Below are 22,742 nucleotides of genomic sequence, written 5' to 3'. Positions count from 1 at the left end.
TGGCTCATTTCTACAGATTTACTTGGAAAGATGGGATAAAAGTAGAAATTAGAAATCTTCCCACTAGTAAACCACAGTTACTTACCGGTCCATAAACAAAATATACATTGAAGCCTTTGTGGTTATTCAGAAATCTATGACTTTCTGAACTTACAAAATGCATTCTTCATATTGCAAGAGGCAAAGCATACTTTTTTTTAAAAAAGACAATTGGCTAAACAAAATGACGTGAACCTATGGCTTATATTGTAGGCATATATCACTGCATGCAATGTACCAGTGAAGTAATGGAATTTGACTGCTAACACATAAAAGAGCCCTGCATTGGATCAACTGGAAACTGATATCATTCACATATGACTGTGCTAATACATAGCCCAACAAATCATTAGGTAATTTATCATCAGTAATCTAGCTGGTAGAATCTGATAGGAACATCAGACTACTTGTCAATCTAATCACCACACTGAGTTGAGGATTGAAACAATATAATGCTTCAAAGTTTAATGCCTTTTGCTCTAGTACAGAAAATAATACAACCCCAAATACTGCTTTATCAAACCAACCAACCAACCAACCAACCAACCAACCATCCAACCAACCAGCCAAAACCCTATTATTAACCAATGGCTCATTCCCTTTCATGCTGCCTCCCTATTCCATTTGGAATGCAGATGTGGTCATAAGACTTATGGACGCAGATAGATTAAAACTGATTGAGGCTTGTTGTCAAGATGAACACCAACTAGATTCCACTCAGAGTGTGTGCTCTGGCACAGCTGCAGGGCATTAGTATTAGATTATACGTTCATACAAACCATTGCACACATGCATGTAGCACACACAGAGATACATTCCATAGAGACAATCACAGAAAAATCGGCTAAATGTACAGTTGTTTATATATATTTATATACACACAGTAAAAGATTTTCTGCTATACTCACAGTCTGTAAACTTGGGAAATGCCCAGCAAAAGTCACTGTGGGCCCTTTGAAATGGTGACCATGTGAGTATTGGGAGTAGGGGGGCTGTTTAAGTTAATACTGGAAACCCAGAAATGTGGAAAACCATAGTTCATGGTAGCATTTGGGGGTAATTGTATTTCACTGACATGATAAACTCAGCTGGCCACTTTGAAATTATGTTTCCTGTATGGAAAACGGAATGACCAAAAGAGTCTTACTACCAGTTAATATTTTAAGAGAAAGCAAAAGAATATGAGGTGATACGTATAATGTATATACACACATACACACACACACACATATATATACACATAATGTATAATGTACATATATGTGAATGTATGTATATATCTGCATATATATACATATACACGCTACCATTACTAAAAAAAACTCAATGAAAAGTTCCAAATCTTCTAAAGGTATTCAATCCTTCCCTCCTAGATGTGCTTTAGAATTCTATGCATTGCACTGAATGTCTTAGATATAGTTAAATGACATGGACATTTAAATTTTTGTATATGATACTGATTTTACATAAAAGACATTCTAAAAAAAGATTGGGCTTATTAAAAATATAACGATTTGATTCAAGCATTATTTTTAAATTTAACATAAAATTTTCAGGATCTCCTGTAATGAAACACCATTAAAAAAATATAGGTTCTTAAAAATGTTTGAACAGCAGCTATTAAACTGCGTATGTGGTTATCAGTGTGTTTTAACTGCCTGTATTTGTTGAAGCTTGAGAATTTATGTTTTAAAAATAAAACAATGACATGAGAAATATTAACTTAATTTTTCACCTAAATTCTGTTTTCTCCTCCTCCTCCTTCTCCTCCTCCTCCTCCTCCTCCTCCTCCTACTCCTCCTCCTCCTTCTTCTTCTTCTTCTTCTTTTTGGTAAAATATGTTTAAATAAGCTCAAAGAAGCATTTTTAGTCTACCCTGTGGTTAAAAAATGTTGGCGACTGAAGCCCATACTGTGTTTGGTAAAAAAACAAAACAAAACTAAACAAAACCAAAAAAACTTAAAAAAATAGAAAACCTTTCATAATCTCTAAACTTTCATAGTGACCAGTTCTCATGGAATATTTGACAGAACTACCATGAAAGCTAGTCATGTACTTGAAAATTATTTTCACGTAAAAGCAGTATATATCTTACTGGTTTCATTTAATAGTCTCCTTTCCCCTTGCCAGCTCCCACCATTTTTTAGTCCTGAATATAATATGCAGAAAATGTAAATTAGATAAATTAAGAAGTAAGATTCATTGAATATGTGGGTATAAACTAGTCCACTATGATGTTTTGGAAATCATTTTCTGGGGGTGCACTGAGTCAATGGAGAAGAGCTTTCAGGAGACATAGCTGCTGTGTGATTTTTTTTTTTTTCTCCAATACAAGTTGAAGGAATATTGACTAAGTTTCTTAAGATGTTTAGTTTATACTGTCCTTGTGGCTGCTCCTCTCTGTGTTGTGGTTGTTTTGTTCATGGTTCTTCCATTGGATGCTTGTTCCATTCATGGGGACTGAGGTCATCAGACTTTTGGACTGGTAACAGCAGCAGCAGAGACAAGACTGGGGAAAGGAACAAATGCTAAATGACATGAGCCTATTAGCCTATTCTCAGCAGAACACGGAGGCCTTGGGCCCCCACCAACAAGGGGTAAACGCCCACATGCATTCGAGGATAGAATGCAAGCCTTATCAGTAATCAAGGGCATGGAGTCTGTAATCTCTAGGTGGAAGTTAAACTGTCCATTCTAATAAACAGAAATAGATCCCTACTTTCTCGTTTTAATTCTGTTCACCAACTCAGAGAGGAAGGGAAGAAGTTTTGGTCAGGGAGGAGAGTGCTGTATGACTTGGGGTGGGCTTGAGTGGAGAAGGGCTGGGAGGGGCCTGGCATTTCTTCAGTGTGCACCGCCTGTGTGGCTCTCTGTGTCGGGCACCTCATTTGATGCTCACAGCAGCCCTAGATATTAGGTGCTATTTTCCTACCAAGTTAGATGAAACTACCACGTTTCATCTATTTGTTTGATTCTTGGTGAATTTACCTGTTTCCTTTTAGATTGTAAATTCCTCCAGGGCAGTCACTGTGTTTTGTGTCTCCACACTTATCTCGAATAACAATAAACTCATCCTAAGCACTTACTGTTTCAAGCACTTAACATATATTAACTCACTGAATACTATTTAAGAGATAGATACTGTGATAGTCCGATTTTACTAGGAGCAAGCAAACTAAGGTCCCAGACCTGGGTTTGTCAGTAAGTGCAGAGCCGTGATGTAAATCAAGATCGTTTGCTTCCAGAGACTGCACCCTTGACCTCTATGCTACTTACTCTTCCTAGTATGTACCATGAACTAAAGTTAAACATCCTGACCAGAGATAACAGAATCCAGTTAGGATTAACTCTGTGCTAAAATCATTCCAGGAACTGGAAAAATGACACATCACTAAAAAGTTCTTGGAGCTTCTGGGGGACATGAGTTGGCTTAGCTACAAAAGGGTTTGAAGAACAGAAGAAAACTGATTTTGAATGCAATTACATTAGTTCAGATTTCCAGAGCAATATGCATTTACTTTCCTTGAAGAAGCTATTATTAAATATATATTATTAAGTAGCATTAAGCAAGTGCTTTCTTAACATTAGAGTTTATGTTTTGTTGAGACTGTTGATGAAGTCTAAGACAATGTAACAATGTAAGGCAGGGATAGGTTTTATGTATGTGGCCTGGAGCTCACATTCGAGCATTTCTTTTTAAAAGAGGGTACTAAATTGGTATGTTATTAAGTTAGTTATTTGTAATTTTAACCTCTGAATATGTTGTCTGAATAGATATTGTTTTTCTGTTATGCTGACAATTTGACACTCTTTCTGGGTAACACAATATGATTTTCACTTCTCTACTGAACAGTACAGCTGATGAGAGCAATATTTGTCAAATGGAATTAGTCATGTCTGTTGGCTACTTAATGTACTTATTTGGTTGTCTTTAAAAATACTTGCAAAACAGTCTTACCTGGAAACAATTTTTAAATTTCTTGCTCACAAAATATAGAGCTATTGGGTTTATACATGAATTCATAGTCGCCAAGTTAATACCAATGTAATCCATGAGCAGTAAGAAACTAGAGCAAAAGAAAATAGAGTGATTAGAACATAATGTTTTTAAATCTGAAAAACTAGCATTTATCCCTTGAATAAGCATTTTCACCCCAGAACCCATTTCTTACAGGTGGCAGTCAGAATTTTGTTAAGTGTCTGTCTAAATGGCAATTTAGTTCTACATAACATTTGCCTGCCACTTGGTTAGTTCAAACCATTAGGCATGGCCTCAGGAAGGGATCAGTAAGATGATAGACATGGCTCACACAAACTTTGGGATCCGTTATGGGCTATGTCAACTAAAGAAAAAATAATCAACTTTGCAGTTTTAATTTTAAAGGCTAAGGAGAATGTAGACCAGATGGTTTTCAAAAGTATTATGAATGAAAACATCAAACTCCGATTTCTTAATGGGTACATACGATCATACCTAAGTAATTCACATCGGTTCTTGTCCATCTCATCATACACCGTTTTCTTCAAAATACGGCTTAAATGAAGTGGGAACCAGCAAAGAGCAAAAATTACAACCAAGCAGAAAACTGTTTTTGCCACTTCTCGACGCTAAAGTGAGGAAAAAAAAGTACAGTAAGTTGAATGTTTTTTTATTAGATGAAAGAACTACAACAAGGAAGTAGCAGAGAGCAGAGAAAGAATAGCTCAAAGAAGAGACAGAACGGCCAGCCTCGCAGTACATCTACCTTTTCAAGATGCGGAGGACAACTTTATGGCCGAGGGGTTGCTAATGGTTCTTTTGGGCAGCTGCCACGAAGGATGGTGCTGTCAGGCTGGTGGGGCAGAGCTGCGAACTAGGTGGAGTTGAGCCAACCCTGTCACTGAGTGTCGGTGTGTGTGGTGGGGGGAAGGGGCGAATGTGTGGGGGAAAGTGTTAGCTAAAAGCTTCAAAAACAGGTAACTTTAATGATAGCATGGCCGTCAAGGTGACTGAACCCACCACGATAAGAATGGACAAATTTGCAAAGACCTTTGGAAAACAAAATAGGAGTAGGAAACAGAAAAGAAAAACCAACAGCAATATGTTTTCTCCATTTCTTGATCTTGAAGAAAACATCGTGAATTTTCACTTTTAAAGTTCTTTTATTGATGGCATGTAGTTCCCAAAGATACCTTGTTTACAAACAGAAGGATGAGGATAAAGGATTATCAGCAATGATGACTAGAAAAACCTGGACATGCTGACCCTGTGCTGACTTCAGCTGAAGGTTCCCATGCTATCAAGTCTGCACAGGATCAGAGAAACCGTAGGGTAAGAGTTGTCTGCAACCAGTCGTTCATGTGCACGATGCTTGAGTATTATAGTGCATGCATGTAGGAGCCTAACTAAGAACATACAATGCAAAGTCATCTGTAACTGGGATCAGTTAATGTCAAAATAAACCTGATTGAAAACAGGGTTTGGAAAGGTAATGTTGGTTCAACCCAAAGCATATGCTATTAAATATGGGGAACCTACAGTAAACCCATATAGTTAATAGAGTCATTTTAAAAGACTTGGGGACAGTTTTCTAAAATTGCCATATTTGCTCAAAGAACTGGGAGTTCTTTAATTTTTTGGAGTTACTGGGCTAGCTGGGATATAGCTTCAGAGAACAATTAAACCAAGCAATGATTGAGAGAAATAAAGGAGTCCAATCTGCAGGAATGGAGGGTCATTTTAAAGGGTCATTTTGTGTACACAGAAAGACAGTGTGTCTGGAAGAATAAAGGAGGATGTCGGGGAGAGATTATCTCCCCTGAGCATGTCCTCAAAGAGTATAACTCTTTTAAAAGGTAATATTGATACGTTGCCCTGAGAGTCTATTTCCTTACCCAATATCCATTCTCCTTTCTTCTCACTATCAATCAGATCCTTGATTTTGTTATAGCAGTGAAGGAGTCTGACCTAATCATCTGCCTGACCACCCGACACAGTTGTGATGAATTAGCTTAAGTAGAAATTGTTGTGCGGGGTTTCTGCAAAGCTGCTTAAAAGTGGGGGATACTCCTTCGGTGCACACACACTCATGTGATCCGCGTTCTTCCTCTTCTTGCTGCCTGGAAATCAGACGTGAGGGTAGGGCTATAGCTGCTGTCTTCCAATACTGACGGAAAGGTCAGCGAAGCAGCAGGCCTCTGCCTACGAGTCCTTTTACCACTGAACCAATGACATTTGAACTTCTTGCTGTGGGAGGAAGATGAACACTTCCTTGGCGTACTCAATATAATTTTGGGTTTTCTGCTACCAGCATCCAAACACAGTCCCTAACTAATGAAGTTGTCAGTATAATGAAGAGAAATTTGAGAAACCATGGAAGAGGCAAGACCCAATAGGATCCTAGTCAGAGGGTGGCAGGGCCCGTCACTCTGAGCTAGCTCTCCCGCAGTCTCACTAGCAGGCCTTTGGCCAGCCTTGCTCTTCTGCTCTTGGAACCTGCTATATCTTCGTGGGTGATACACGGGAACGTCTGTTGCATGAAGACCAAGTTTTGACTTCTAATCTTCATTCGGTTGAATCAATCTCTTAACTAGCCTGTGTAAATAAGAATAATATCTGTCCTGCCTCTCTCACAGCATGTTTAGGATAATCAAATAAGAAAATGACATGGAAATGCTCTTCAAAAACTTTAAAAAATGCTATGTAAATGTGAAGCCTCATCATATTATTATTGCGCCCAGCCCCAATTAATTATTTTTAGAGCAGATACCACTTACAGTTTAAACAAGCTCTATGATTATAGTGCTGATGCAAAACTCAACATTTAAAACACTGTTTTAACAAATCTGTTTTACTTAGGTACCTTTATTTCAGGAATGAGAAGTAAAAATTGCTTAAAATGATTCACATGTGACACACTTGAAATTTTTCATGCATGAACAAAGTCATACTAAAGTTTCTCGATATAATTTTCCTGTTAAATTTCAGTAGGAGATAATAGTTAGCATTTGTATGGCATGCTAGATTTTGCAAAGTGTGTATGTGCACATTAATTCCTTTGATTCCCATAATAACATTGATTTATATGTTATTATTCCCAGTTTACAGATAAGGAGCTAAGCTCAAAAAAATCAGTACAGTAGTTGAGAAGAGTTGCTGATGAAGAATGATGCTTGTGTATGATAATTACATAGGCCAGATTTACAGGCTTCCATCAACAACTCACATTAACTTTTGGTGTGGTTGAGTATCCTTATATACCTCTCTGTTGAGACTTAGAACTTACCTGCAGCCCTAGTTTTACTCTGAATTAATATCAACATTTTCTGAGTACTTACTATGAGTTGGATGCTATTAGACACCTTATATGCATTAGGCAACCCCCTTGACGTATTATTCTATATAATTTATGAGGAACTAGAAGCTCAGAGAGATTAAGAATTTTCCCAGGGTCACAGAGAAGTTGGTGTTGGTGATATAGCGGTGAGCATAGCTGCCTTCCGGCGGCACAGAGCCAGCAAGGGTAAGACCCAAGTTTTGCCCTCTGAAGCCCACAGCTTTCTCCGTGCTGCATGCTGTGCAGAGGGGACCAACAGAAGCCTCCTGTCGCCTTGTTCAAATTCCTTCTAGAACTTTGGGCCCTCTAAAATTTGATCTCTTCTTATGTACCCAACCTCATTTCCTATCAAGAATCTTATGATGATGTTGCTCTAATGAGGTTCATCTCCTTCCCCACTCCCCAATCTGTAGAGCCCTTGCCAGGTTCTAACTAGACTCCCATTCTCCCACCTGAAATGCCTTCTGTCCTTTTCTTTCCCATCAAATCCATTTATCCTCCATGAGCAGTTCAGGCCCCCTCATCCATGAACGGTTTTCCATGCCTTTATCTCATATCCTCCTTGGCTTTCCATAGCATAGGCAACTTTTGCCATACCTTGCGATTCTGTTTTCTAAATGTTTCACGTTTCTGCAACAAGACTACAAGGCCTGCTAGGGGAGAAAATCATATACTTCTTTTTGTCCCGGCATAATTCCAAGCTAAATTACACACACACACACACACACACACACACACACACACACACACACACGGTCAATATACTCCGAGTGAAATAAGTGAATAGTTCCTCTCTATTGGTTCCAGCTTCCAAGGCCCCCCATTTCACATAGGTAGGCTCCCTCTTTCACAGAAGAAATTCTGTGACGATATTTTTATTTTTAGGAAACCATGCTAAATCTGCTAAATATAGTATTTGTAGGCTTTTTCTCATCAAGGACACACACAGTCTTTCCTAGATTTTCATAATCTTATTAGGTTTACCTGTTTAAGGTGTTCACTGAGGGCAATTCTCAAGCTGCCATTCCTTCTGTTTAACATCTCACAAGTCATGAGGGTGTAGAAGATTGCAGTGCACACCAAAGGCATGCAGAAATAGAACCCGAAGAGCCACCAATCCTTTACATCTTGGTAGAACTGTAGAGTGAAAAAAAAAAAAAAAAAGGGAGAAAGAAAAAGAGGGGCATTATGATGTAAATTAACTGTGCAGTGCCCTTGGGAGCTTCAGAATATTCATGCCTTCAGGTCTGTTTGTGTATTCACAGCCTCTGATTGTGGTAATGGGCTTGAGGGTGGTGCTCAAAACTCAATTGGAAACTTCAGAAATTATCCTGGCTTTATTACAGCACATGACAAAACTGCATTAAAAAATGTTATCCTGACAAAGGTATTTTTTATAAACTAAAGTTGATTTTAATTATACAATGGAAGAGCCACAAACAATAAAAGGAATTCTCTTCCAAAGCTTACGAAACATGATTATGAGACATACAGAATATATATTTACCTTTATTGGCGAGCCTCAAAATTTTGCTAGTGCCTGGTTTACTTTTGACTATTATGATCAAAGTGTACTTAGTGTGAATATCTTGTTTGGAAACAGCAAAGGTTATGAATGGCTTATCAGTGTAGCTTCGGTTACAAGGAGTTAGCCCTTTGGCTGGTATGCTTGCTATGTGACCTCGCAGCCAGCCAGTTTGAGCCATCAATAACTGTGCCCCTTGCTCTCTTTTAATATGTACCACCTGGAAACTATTGAGACAGAGTACCTTATCTCAAGGCATATTTAGCATTATCTCCTTGTGGGCAGGATTTGCAAATACCAGGATTATTAAAGGAGAAAATTTAATACCCTATGAAAATGGAAATTGGAAAATTACATCTAAATTCTTTCTCCCACTAAGTAAATCACCAACTTGGGAAGAAATGCTTTTCTTTTCCTTATTCTGTTTCTCCAGATTGTTTATTTACTGAGGATAATGCAGCCTCCTGTGATATCTCAGTTCCCACAGTAAAAACTAATCACGCGGCTCTGTGAAATACTGGACGGTTTCTGAATATAGAAAGAGGCCCAGTGGGCTACATTTAGAGCATGTCTATTAAAATAATCTATAAATGGTTCCTGAGGAAAGAAAGTTCTGGGTAGAGTTTCTTAACTATTTTTATGCCATAGACCCCTTTGAAAATCTGATGAATAATACTTTTATATGTATAATAAAATATGTAAGATTATAATAAAAACCAGTTACAAAGAAATAGTATCAAAATATTAAAAATAAAATTCTGCTATAGCAATATACATGTTTATTAACAAATTAAATGACAGATCTAATGATTATTCTAATAACTGTCAGAATGTTGAAGCAATGATGAGCATAAATGATACTTCAAAATTATACAACTGTTACGTGGTATGAAAATGTCTGATATTTCTATTAATGAAAAATCATGGTACTATTGTGCTTTGTTGCCTATATTCATAATAGAAGGCAATGATAAATTTGAGTTAGAAGTTGGCAAAAATAAACATGTAATTTATTTTCCATTCAAGTTCACAAACCCCTGAATTTTATCCCTAGGTTAAGTTCAAACTCCCAAAGGAGTTGGTTTATTCAGATGTTTATACATATATTTCCCTATCCACATCACTCTTTAGAAAGATTTCAGTACTGAACTTAAAAAGTAAACAAACAAAAATCAAGACTCTCATTCCATTTAAGTGCAACACAGACACTCCTTTGAGCACCCTCTTCAGTTTGCACCCAGTTCTTCCAGGTGCACTGCTAGCTGGTGCGAATGCCCCCAGAGCAGCTGCAGAGAGTCTGGAAGCTGACCCCTGAGGGGAGTGGATGGGGTCCCCTGCCCCCTCAATGGCAGAGGCCTGTGGAGAAAGGGTCACACATTTCTTTCGAACTGATGTCATCAGCAAAGACATGGAGGGGCCTCCCTCCAGTCTCAGAGCAAAGTTGAGAAGGAACAAGTGGAACAAAGAGGGAGAACAAAACTAGAAAAAAAGAACAGGAGGAGAAAGAGAATGCTAAATGTAAAAAGATTCTCAGTTCGAACTCATACCCATTACTGCAGCCCACTGCATGGCCACCCTTAGCGGGACCAGTCTCTGAAGGAGACTTGGTCATTGTGAAATATCCCATTTCATTTTGTCCAGTTCTAATGATCGGCAGGCTCCTTCTTATATTGAGTCTCTTTTCTCTAATGTTTTAGGCAGAAATACTTATTTTTTTTCTTTTCTAGTCAGAAATATTTAGATTGCTTACTTATACTGCCCAAATTATGATAACATTCTATTGACTACTTTTTCCCCCCCCTGTGGAGAATTAACTTAATAAAAAAGTTAGTGGATGAGAAGACCTTAATTTTAAGATTTAAGGTTGCTAATTTGGCAGTTTTCATGAGGATTTTTAATTTTAAAACTAGAACTTCTAAGCAGGATAACTGGTCAACTGTAAAACCACAAATTTCGTGAATTTTCTAAGTTAGGAAAACATACCTTGAGATGTCTGTAAGTGATTAAATGTAGAACCTGAGCTTACATCAAAGCACTAAATTATGCTGATTTAAGAGAAATAGTTATCCTTTTGGTTTCCTCCCTTGGTCCACATTTGACCAGTTTTGCAAAGGAAATATTCATGTTAAACATGTTTCCCAATACACCCAGTCATGTGATTAAGCTTTTCAGAGAAACAATAATGTGGTCAGGTGTATTGAAAAGCCACAACTGAATTTGTTAAACTGAATGCTTTTTAAAAAAATTCTGCAATTTGCATTATTTGTATATTAGATATAGAATTTGTACTAATATAACTACATGTAAGTATGACTTCCTACTCTGAGTTACTAACTCTAACTTTTAAAAAAATATATGAGAAATATGCATTTCTCCAAGTAACAAAATATCAGAATATCTTTCAGATGCAAACTGTTGTGCTGTACACCTTATTATAAAAACAAATAGTACTTGAGACATACACATCTATCTCTCTCCCTTAGTAATTTTTTTTCAGAATTCAAACTTGTTCTGTATAGAACAACAGTTGTGTCTACAGTTGTGCTACAGTACAAGAATGAAAACAAAATAGTTCTCTATTTAAGGAGCTAAACCATTGCTCAACATTTATTTTTCATGCAGCTGAAGAATATTTAAATAACTAGCCCAGTAAACCACACTAGGTACTGTAGAGATATCAACAAGTCTTGGTTAATTCCCTTTAAACTCTTCGTACCTCCATGAACTTAGACGTGGCATTGAGCATACAGGTTTTATGCTGGGCACCCTTGTATTCAAAGGGTACCATGACGAAACCGATTGCTTCAGGAATGGCCAGGATAAAAGAAAGGATCCAGATGGAGACAATCTCAATGGCAGTGATCAAGGGAATCCCAATTCCCTGAACACGACTCCAGGAGGCAACTGCTCTGTACCTGAAAAAAAAAAAAAAAAGCGGGGGAATGGGGAGATGGAACCAAGTTGTTAGGAAATTTAAAATTATTTCAGTTAAAAATTTATAAATACTGGAAAGTGTCTCCCCTTGGCAAGTGACCAACCACTGGCTTTTTAGGAACTTTCTGCGAATCCTGGTGTGAAAAATGAGTGGGGCCATGAAGATTTCCACGCATTTGGAAGTCAATTGTCTGGCAGGTCTGAGTCTGAGTTCTTCATTTGGAGCCTAGCAAAACCTTCTGAGTGTGGAGTGTGGCAGCTTCAGATAGGTGTGCTTGCGTTTTTTCACCTGGGGGAAAAACTGGATGATGGAAGGGGTAGTGAGAGCTGCTGGTGCTTGCTATGGTAATATCTTATTCCTCTTTATATGTTAAAAGAAAAATATTTTATGTGAAGTGGATCTAGATATCCATAAGGGAATAGTAACCATAGATATTCCATCATTTTCTGTCTTCTTCTACCCTAATAATATGATCACAGTGGGCTTGTACCAGGTGGCAGTTTTGTAGAGATAATATTTCTGGTAAATGTCAAAGAATGACTATATCACTCCCATTATGGTCCTGTGCTAGAGTATATAAAAATGAATTAAAGATACCTTGATTTCTAATCTTCAGCTTTACAGTATAATAGAAAAGAATGGTTTATACAGAAGTATAAAATATAAATGTTACTGAAATTTATGTCAATTAAAAAACAAACTGGCATTAAGAAAGTGTGTTTACTTTATTGATTACTTTAGTATTTTTGTGATGATAATAATAGCATTTAAATGTAAAGTCTAAAGAAAGTTTGGTCTCAGAAACTCTATGCTCTTTGACCTGATGTGATGGTCTGGTGCTAACCACTTTTAGACTTACTTTTAAGAAGGGACCTGTGATGTAGTATGAAATTTTTGTGGCTTCATTCTTGAAATTTTTGTTGCTGTCGTAATGGAAAGGAAACATTCTCTTTTTATAGTTTCATTAGATAATGCCAAAAGAAGGCTGTAAGACAGACCAGAGCATTGGTGACAGGTGCACATGGGTTCGCAGGACACACAACTTAATATAGATTAGTCGGTAAAGCCAAGGCAAACTACAAGCTACCCAGATGAGCCGAGATGAGCCCCTATCACTTACATTTAGTGTTCTGTCTCAGGACATCTTTAAGGTACATCTGTGAAAACACAGCCCCTAGGAGTTATGTTATCTTGTTTTTGACTGTAAATTAGAACCTGTAGTTTCGGTATGCACGATGATGCCACATGGCAAGTACACAGAACAATTTGCTTGAGAAATGAATTGCAAAAGATATGTAGGGTAGATAAAGGCTTACTCTGGTTTTTGTGTGCAATAAGAATCTCAAAAAAAAAAAATCCAGATTAGTTAAGAATAGAATAAAATACAGCTATGCAAACAGACCAAGAAAATCCTTTTGCAATATGGCCAAGATTGTACTTTTTAAATTTATAGTTATTTCCAGTGGGATAAAGACTGCTATTTATTTTGCTTTCCATTTCTGTTTACTTTTCTTTATTACCTTATTAGACTGACAGCTTGATGTTCAATAAAAGTTAAAAGGAATGGAGACTAGATGTCTGTACCCTGAGGCTGAATTACATCTATTTCTTCTCTCCTCTTAGATCAGTTATCAGGAAAGGTGATTTAAATAAAAACGCTTTATTTCCCAAGGGATTGAGAAATCTAGATTTCTTAGGAAGGATTGGGAATAGGAGGTGGTTTGAGTAAGAAAATGTGATCAACATGTTCTTCATTTTATAATGTGCCATGAGTTCCCTGAATATTACATGTCTTAAATCCAACATAAATTCAACATTTAAAAATAAATAGAAGTATTTTTAGTGTCTAGCAAATGATTCATAATCAGCCTACTCCTTCATTAACTCATATGACTGAGAATTAGAAGAATATTTCCATTTGTAATCACCTGATCTCGATAAAATCTCCATTAAGATGAGAAAACAACCATAAGAGCAATTAGAAACAATCATTTGTGATGATGGAGGTGGGGAAAGTTATGGAACATAAGAAACACTGGATGTTCCAAAAACAATTTTTATTTGGAATAACACAATGCATATACACAAATACGCTCTCCTAACTAGGTATGATTATAAACAGCCTTCAATCTATATATATGATATCTTCACTTGCCATAGAAAAATTGCAAGTGTATATACAGCCAGCCACAACTGACACTCAGAAACAATCCTTCCTCACTGCAATGCTTTCTTCACTTGGCTTCCTCCACATTCTTCTGGTTTTCCTCCTGCCTTACGGGCCATTCCGTCTCATTTCCTTAGCTGGTTCCTGCTAAGTGATCCTCTTAGTGATCCCCTCTAGTCTCATAGATTTAGATTATTTGAACTATATGCTGATAATTAATTCTCAAATTTATAACTCTAGCCTAGAACCTCACCTCTAACTCTATACATATATATCCAACTACCTACTTGAAATCTCTACTTGTATAACTAATACACATTTAAACTCACCCGAACCAGACTCATGTTCTTTTTTCTTGCCCCCAAACCATCCCAGTCTTTGGCCTATCTCAGGCCAAAACTTTAACATTAACCTTCACTCTTCTTTTTCTCTTCCACAACATGGCCAAGTCTTTAGCAAACCTCGCAATCTCTTCCTTCATGATATATCCAAATGTAACCACTTCTCGACATCTTGCCCATTATCATCCTGCCTGGATTATTGCAATAGCGTCCTAACTGATCTCCCTGCATCTACATCACCCTACTACACTCTGCCGTGAACACAAAAACCAGAGTGAGCCTGTTAAAACATAAGTCAATCATGTCAACTCTCTGCTCAAATCTTCAGTGGTTTTCCACCTAATGGGAATATATACCAGTATCCTCAGAGCTGCCTCTTCACTTCTTTACACAATTGTGTCTTTTCACAGAGACCTTCCCTACACGCTCTATTCAAAATGACCAGCTTCCCTTACAAAGTTACGCTGTCCTGCTAACCCTGATTTGTTTTTCTCCATAATGCTTACTGCCATGTGACCAAATATTTTATTTACATATTTTGTTTACTATCTATATCCACTCCTTCCTTTAGAATATAGGCTCCATAGGGCAGACATTTTATATGTTGGTCACAATACTTAGAACAATAGATGCCAAATATCTGTGAGTTAAGCACCTTTTTTTGTTTCCTTACCATACATTTCTCTTTATTGGCCAAAGTCAATACTATACTACATTCTGAACATTTCCTTATTTTTCAAACCAGCCTTGAATTAGACAACAGATAAAGAGCAAATACTTTTAGAAATCTGTCATGTGATATGCCAAAATAAAGCTATAAATTACATGTTTCATTTATGTAAAGATGTTTATTACTGTATATTTCTATATATAAAGTTTTACATGTTTTCAGGGTCAGAGGCACTTGATACGTGTTTTTGAATCTTTAAGGTATGGTCTGAGATGGTCATTAAGTTTTTAAAAATTTATTATTGAATGTACTTTAAAATAGTGTAAAATAAAACAAATTCAAACCATACTACTTTTACAAAATCTATTTTTATTTCTTCTTATTCTGTGTCCATTTCTATTCTTATAAGCATAGTTTAAATATATATTATAATCATATCAGTTTCAATTTTATGTTTACCTTTATTCACTTTCATTATGAAAATACTCATGTTTCTATAGAGGAATGGCCTTTATTAATTTAATGGCTACACAGTAGGTTCTCATTTCTAGTGTTTTGAGGTTGTGAATAACATATCTATAAATATGTTTGTACATAGAGTGTTTTTCTCCTTTCAAATGATTTTCCTGGATTAATTATCTTGAGTGGGATTATTGAATTAAAGGAATGAAAAGGTAACTGAAGTACCTTAAAAAAACGTTTCTACCTAGTGCCTATCAATGCTTGCCCACGTTAGAATTAATGATTTTTCCTCCACTTTCGCTGCTTCCATAAAGTAAATTAGCACTTTTGTCTTTACTTCTGCACATCTTTAATAGCAAACCTGACTATTTGAAATGTGTGTTTATTATTTATGCCTCATGTGATAGACAAACCAATTGCCATAGAGAAGTTTAGAGTCAAAATACTAGCAAGGAGAATTTAAAAATAAAACAAGGTGTGATGAGTTAAAAGATAGCTGCAAAGACTTTGACACTTCTTCAGTTGAATCCTTCAACTGGGCGCAGCTGGAGTGATGCCGTTCCAGTTCCAGGTGTGGCTTCTAAGAAGAGGAGCAGGTTCCCCTTGAAACATTAGGTGAAATGTGTTGTGAGATCCTATACTGCGTGGAGAGGGGGATGGGCTCTGCTGCGCTCAGACTTCCAGCTGTTATCTCCAACACGCCAGCCATGTGCGTCTTAGACCCATGAGAGAAGTTCAGCCGCCAGTCAGAATCCACCAAGGAATCCCAGTCAGAGTGACAAGGAGCAGAACTACCCATATTCTTGGCACACAACATGGTGAGATAAGAATAAAATGGTGTTGTTTTATACCACTAAATTTTGGGGTAATTTGTTATCCAAGGAAAACGAGCCAGCAAAATTAGCCAGTTGCCTGATTTTGACAATAGAATTAAGATAAGAAAAGGAATAACTATATGCAATGGGGAACAGATCCCAAAATAAGACCCCAAGGTGCCCTACAGCCAGTGTTCGACTTTGTCTCTCTCCAGTTCTCAGGTTCTCTCTTTTGGCTCAGCCACTTCTTCTTCCATGTCTTCGCTATCTTCACGCAGCAACGGAAAATCATAACACCAGGAGAACAGTGAGAAACCAAGTCCAACTCTAGATAAAAATGTTTTTTTTTTTTTCAAAAAATCACCTCCATGCTTCTTAAATTGGGATAAATTTTTGGGAATGTCATAGAGACCACTGAGCAGTTATTTGAAATGATGGGATATAGAACTGACATTGACTTTTGACTTTGAGACATATCAAACAAAGTTGCCTTATTAATGGATGTTTGCAACTTTTCCAGGTATCTAATTATATGCCATTCTTGAGTAGTTGTTAAAAGAGTTTTATCTATTTATAGCCTCCTTCCTCAGGCAACTTTTAAGTATAAGTTGGATTGGTACCCTGACCCTTCTAATGGTCTGACCCCATCATCTTCCACTTTAAACACGAGTGTTAACTTTACAAAGAATAGCATTGAATTCTCTTCCTTTATTCCTGCCTCTTCCCTTCTGCCTCCCAAACTCAAAGTAACATATAAAACTTGTCACTTAAAGAATGCAAGCATACCTATTTTAATTATTGGTAATGATTCATTATTTATAATTTGTTGGGAAAAGTTCATTCATTTTATAAATATACTTTTAGAAGTGTTTTGCCTTAGCACTTAAAAAAAGACTATACTAAGAAAACTGGATAGGGGTCAAAATTTATTTCTAAATTTCCTCAGTCTTTTTCTGAAATTCCTGTTATACCTTTTTCTTAAGTGACTATGGATGTAAGATTAAAAATAAATAAGAATTAGATTTGAGAAGGAATTAGTGAAAAAGTTAAACTGAGACAGATCCATAGTGGAAATTTGATGCAGCTCATAAAATCAAAGCAAGGATCTCTGAGTTTTAAATTGTTTTGCAACATGCAACAGGTTCCAATTTTCCTCTTTTCACAATTCGTTTTATTAAATAAAAAGAGGGATTATTTTTTTAATTTTTATTTTTAGTAGAATACAATGCAACCAAATCAAGACTCAAAGTAAATGGTATCTTATCTTTAAGAATTAAGTGTGGATGATTCATCCGCTAATGTGAAAGCTTTAAAAATAGAAATGTCAAAATAGATTCCCTACATACAGGTCCCAAAGCTTAGAGTTAATAGCAAATGAAATGTAAAAATAATAAAGGACCAGGGAACAAAGAACAATGACTTTATTACCAAGAAAAAAAAACTCTTGGATTAAGGCAGATTTCTATGGGAGTGGAATTTTAAAAGAGTTTATCTCCTTGATTTAAAACTGAGACCATGTCTTCATAAAATAGACGCATGAATTATTTTCTTCTCTCTCTCTCTCTTTCAAAGAAGAATGTTTCATTTGATACAGGACTAATAATTTTCGATTTATCATTCAGTTCATTTTTCTCCATGCATGGTGATCGTGTGGGTGAGGTGGACCAAGTACCAGAAATAGGGGTCTATGACTTAAATCCCTCCATTCTTCCCTCATCATCTGCCCCAGTATATCCACCCCCCCCCCCTGCCCCTCCACAAGTAGAGTTTCTACTGGGGAGATTAAGCTCAGCATGATGGTCTTCTGAAATTCTCCTAAGGAAGAAAGATAGGACAGAACAATGCGAGCTAAAGAAGAAATGGAGGGTTTTGATGATTTAGGAATCCCATTATCTGAATACCTCCATCATGTATTTCCTTTCCCTTGTTTCCAAACCATGAAAACTCCTAGGGACAGTGGCCAGGACTTATCCTTTATGTCTGTCTGTCATCTCTTTCCTGCCCAAGTCTCTGTTGGATTAAATTATGAATTATATTTCTCAATCTGTGGATAATTTGTTATATACCATATCACTGAGGAATAAGTACCGTAAAATATTTTTATTAAGGAAAATGTATTAAATAGATCTATATGAAATATATAAGGGACCATTATACCATGCCACATAACACTATAAAATATACTCTAAAATTTTTAACAAAATATATTATAGGAATGAAAATTTGCCTATATTTCTTAAAAACCAAGTAAGTTTTTCCCTTCCCCTTTGGGTTTTCTTTTTATCAGTGTTTTTCTTCTTAGAGGATCATACCTAGCTGCTCTAAAAAAAATTCTGTTATCTATAGTAGCCAAGTATCTTCCTTGTCTTTATTCTCCTATTTTTCATTCTTGGTATCATATGCTGTTCTTGCCTCTTTTGTTGTTGTTGTTGTTGTTGTTGTAAATAATCTTATAAAGAACATACTTGTACATGAATTCTCTGTTCAAATCTTGGATTTTTTCCTTATAATTGATCCTAAAGATTGTAATTACTGAATCAGAAGCAAAAGCATTTATAGGATTTTACTTTCCAGAAGGGCTGTTCATATCTCTACTCGCACCAGATATAGAGAAACATGCTTTTTAAATATATTTTCTTTATTGCCGTATGGATGTCCAATGAATATAATTGGCAAAATGCTCTAGATACAAATTGCCTGAGCCAAAGATGGCTAATAATTAGCAAATGTGTAAAGCAATTATCAACATTATTAATATCTTAATTCATTTGTAACTAACAACTGTCCTGGGCACTAACTCTCAAGGCTTTTTGATTCCCCCCCCTTTTTTTTTTATGACAAAAATGCTTTTCTAAGTCTAACAAAAGAGTAAAGGGAAAGAACCACATTACCTGTCAACGCTGAGAGCACAGAGATTGAGGACAGTGATCCCCACTGAGGACTTCTGCAAAAAGGGGAACAGCTTGCAAAGAAATACGCCAAAGTCATTATGATCAAAAGGCCAGCGCCCAGCCAACAGCTGAAAAAAAGGAAATACTGTGGTAAGAAATGGCAGAGCTGGCATGGAATACAGGGACACATATTTCTCATTGTCTTCCAGATTTCTAAGTTTTTATTATTTGTTGTGCTTTCCAGTTAGCATGGTAGTAATAGAGTATTATTCTTAATATTATTTTCATATTTTAAAGCCTCAGTGATCTGGAAGGATCTGGAGAATGATATCATATATCTTATATGATAAATATAATAACAGAAGAGATAAACCTTTGATCTTGTATGAAGTAGTCAGACCGCCTACATTTCAAAGAGTAACAAATGTATGGGGTTGGGGTGACAGCTTAACGCAGAAGCACACAGTCATGTCTTATCAATTTTTGCTAAACCACAAATAAAGCAAGTCATTTTTAACTAGTGGCATTGGAAGATTATATTATCTCCTGGCAAGAGCCAAAGTTTTAAATGTGAGGTTATGGTTAATACAGGGAAAATGAAGTGGCTTGAGATGTACTGGCTGTCAGCTGGTTAACTCCTAAAGCCATTCTGAACTTACACTTTTCTCTGTGCTTAAGGGGCTGACTCCGCTTCAGTAAGTATGTCATAACTGACCGTTATTTCGGCTCACACTTTCATTTATACAGAGAAACGTGGTTATGGTGATCTGTTTGTAGAATTTGCAGAAAATCTATTCTTCCATGGTGACAATTTAAAATCTTTGTGAAATCATATGGCATTTCTCTTTGTCTGACTTTTTTCACTCAGCATAGTAACCTCTAAATCTAAGGAACAAAAAGAACAAACTAAATGAAAACAGACTCACAAATACAGAGGGCATTCTGGTAACTGCCAGATGGGAGGAGGGTTGGGGGTTGGGAGAAAGGGGTGAAGGGGTAAAGAGGAACAAATTTGTAGTTGAAAGATGGTCACAGGAATGGAGAGCACAGCATAGGGAATGTAGTCAGTAGTATTGTAATGGCTGTGTATAGAGCCAGATGGGTGATAGAGTAATTGGGGGAATCGTTTCATAAACTATATTAATGTCTAACCAATGTACTGTATACTTGAAATTAATAATAACTAACTAATCTATGTTTATAGTGGCTGTGGTACAAAGCAAGAACAAAAGTCCCCTGTGGGTTGCTGATACTTATCTAATTAGGTATTATACTAGGAGCAGATAGTTCAGCTACCTAAAAAGGGGTTCCCGCCGAATATATGTCTTTTCAAGAGTAAAAATGGTATTGATTTCCGTTCTAATTTTTACTTAGTGACTCAGGATTTAAATTTACTCCACTCAATAGGAAACATTATCCTACTAACTAGACAGACTTGTCTTTTGTTCTTTTCTTGCAAAGTACCTATTGCCGTAGTAACTCTAAGGTGAGCTTTGAATTTCTGCTCTACTTTTTCTAAAAGATTATGTGAGGTTTAATTTCATGGTCAATGTGGTCATTAAGATGAGCCCATTGAAAGAGGGTAAGAGACCCATACCCCATAGATACAAAGTCAGAACCTCGGTGTTTGGAGAATTTAGTATCACAGGGCTCTCTGATATTCTATTTTTATAGCTAAGACCCATATGACTTAATTACAGAAGTTCTCTTTAGATTTCAAACATATTTCCCTTCTGAATAGTTTTCTAAAAGGATCTTTTACTTCAATCCAATCCTGCCTCTGGTCTCTTCTTCCTCTCACTCTAACCAGTCTTGGTTGGCGTCTTCTCAGAATTTCCACATAAACATTTGTCCAAGGACAACTAGTATGCTTTTCATAGAAATACTGCCATCAACTCTGACAGTTTTCATGAAGTTAACAATTTATTCCATTGATGATTGCTGGTTATTAATGTTTGATGCAAGTAGAGACATAAAACATGATTTCTGGGATGAATCCCCTATGAAGAAAAGAAAACCTGAAAACTACATTTTATAGAATGAGAATTTAGTATTCTGTCTCAGAGTTCTAATTCTTCACAAAAGCCAACAGAGATGTAATCAAAATGTGTAAGAGTTGTTTTAGATATGCTTTTAAATAATTGAACTGTTAAAATTGGTTCATTTCCAGAGATGGAGGATCCTAAAATCCATGTGGGTTGATTTCATAATTCACACATACAACAATGAGAAAAAAGAAAAGGATATTTCTTGCTCAACAAAGGAGACTCTGAAATCCTGTGAAGAACTAAGTGACAAGTGCTAAGAGAAATGATCCAGAAAAATCCACAACCGAGTATTTAGTGTTTTAGGCCCTTCCAATCTTGATTGATTTTTTTTTTTTTCCTTTCTCATGCCTGCTTAAAATTTTCACTAGGGTTAGGTGTAAAGGAAGGACTGAAAGGAAGGATATCATGGTATTGGTGGGCATCAAAACCATCATAGAACTGTCTTTTATAAAAATATATATCTTGTTATCTGTTATGGTCATTTTTCTTTTCTTCAAGAGTAAGCATTGGTTCTTTTGGGAAATTATAGACAAAGAGGAATGAAAGAGATCTTTAGATGAAATTTGTAGGTACAGCCACAGTGTGGACTTCTCTCACCTGTATCTGCTTATTCTGAAAGCTGTATGGATAGTGAACAGTCCAGAGCAGCCCGGGGAAATGAGTTCTCTGCTGGGGACAACGTCTTCCTTTCTAATTAAAGATGGCTTCATCCAAGAAGCCTTCATTAATTACTCGATCTGTTTCTTGGAACCAATTGTAGGATTGCTTTAAATTTTACATCTAAAGTCTCCTTTCATCTTACTCGGTTTTAGCATTAAAACATGTATATATATAAGGAAGGGGTTATCAAAGAGGCATACAATGTTGCTCGCCCATTTTTCTCTTATTAGAAGAGTCATTTTGGAATTTCTGAAAGACTACTGGGAACCCATCCTTTCTTTTATATACTAGCAATAAAAATTGAAAATACAATTTAAAATAGTAAAACTAAGCTGTATATAAAAAACATAATGAAGAGTCTCCCTTCCAATGAAGTCTCCTAAACTTCCTGCCCAAAGGCAACCACTGTTAATTGTTAATTGTGTTTTCTTCCAGAAAACTTCGTATGTACATGAAAGCATGTGCCTTTAAAAAAAACAAGTAGAACCATATGGAAATAATAGCTATTAACAGTCTTTTATGATCTTTTTTTTCCTAGAATACTTTTCTGGGAAGCAGTTTTATTACCTAATTAAAAGGTTTTGATTTTTAAAAGCACATTGATGAAACAATTTAGTCTAGGATAGAAAAAGATAACTGCTCAGGATGAAGCTGGACAATGGGAAAAGAATTAGTTGATTTTGTTAATAATCTACTAAGAATTCAATAAAAAAAAAAAAACTGGCCTGACAAACTGACAAGTCGGATTGGTTCACAGGGTTAATCTGGCACTTTGGAGCAGTCATAGCTTATTTTTGCCATAAAAGGGTCTGTACTATTATATAACCCTCATATTTATAGTTTCCAAGCATATTCCACAGTACCTAGCCATTA

The 22,742-nt window shown here is 36.3% G+C and overlaps 1 protein-coding gene and 1 long non-coding RNA gene across 2 annotated transcripts in view; one reads left to right on the top strand and one right to left on the bottom strand.

Moving 5' to 3' along the window:
* The window catches only part of LOC118612490, a 77,165-nt gene that overhangs the window by 40,582 nt on the left and 13,841 nt on the right, over positions 1 to 22,742 (top strand). The window lies entirely within an intron of this gene.
* Positions 1,846 to 22,742, bottom strand: part of EDNRA (endothelin receptor type A) — a 40,754-nt gene continuing 19,857 nt past the window's right edge. The window contains exons 3-8 of the mRNA XM_016158905.2: positions 19,162 to 19,289; positions 11,597 to 11,795; positions 8,340 to 8,492; positions 4,514 to 4,647; positions 3,998 to 4,106; positions 1,846 to 2,548 (exon numbers count right to left, since the gene is read on the bottom strand). Coding sequence (XP_016014391.1) covers positions 2,408 to 2,548; positions 3,998 to 4,106; positions 4,514 to 4,647; positions 8,340 to 8,492; positions 11,597 to 11,795; positions 19,162 to 19,289 — 864 coding nt within the window. The 3' untranslated portion in view covers positions 1,846 to 2,407. The remainder of the gene's footprint in view (positions 2,549 to 3,997; positions 4,107 to 4,513; positions 4,648 to 8,339; positions 8,493 to 11,596; positions 11,796 to 19,161; positions 19,290 to 22,742) is intronic.

The sequence above is a fragment of the Rousettus aegyptiacus genome, unplaced genomic scaffold, assembly GCF_014176215.1.
Source record: "Rousettus aegyptiacus isolate mRouAeg1 unplaced genomic scaffold, mRouAeg1.p scaffold_m13_p_16, whole genome shotgun sequence".
Classification (NCBI taxonomy): domain Eukaryota; kingdom Metazoa; phylum Chordata; class Mammalia; order Chiroptera; family Pteropodidae; genus Rousettus; species Rousettus aegyptiacus.
The sequence above is the reverse complement of the archived record's forward strand: the minus strand, read 5'-3'. Positions and strand labels throughout refer to the sequence as shown.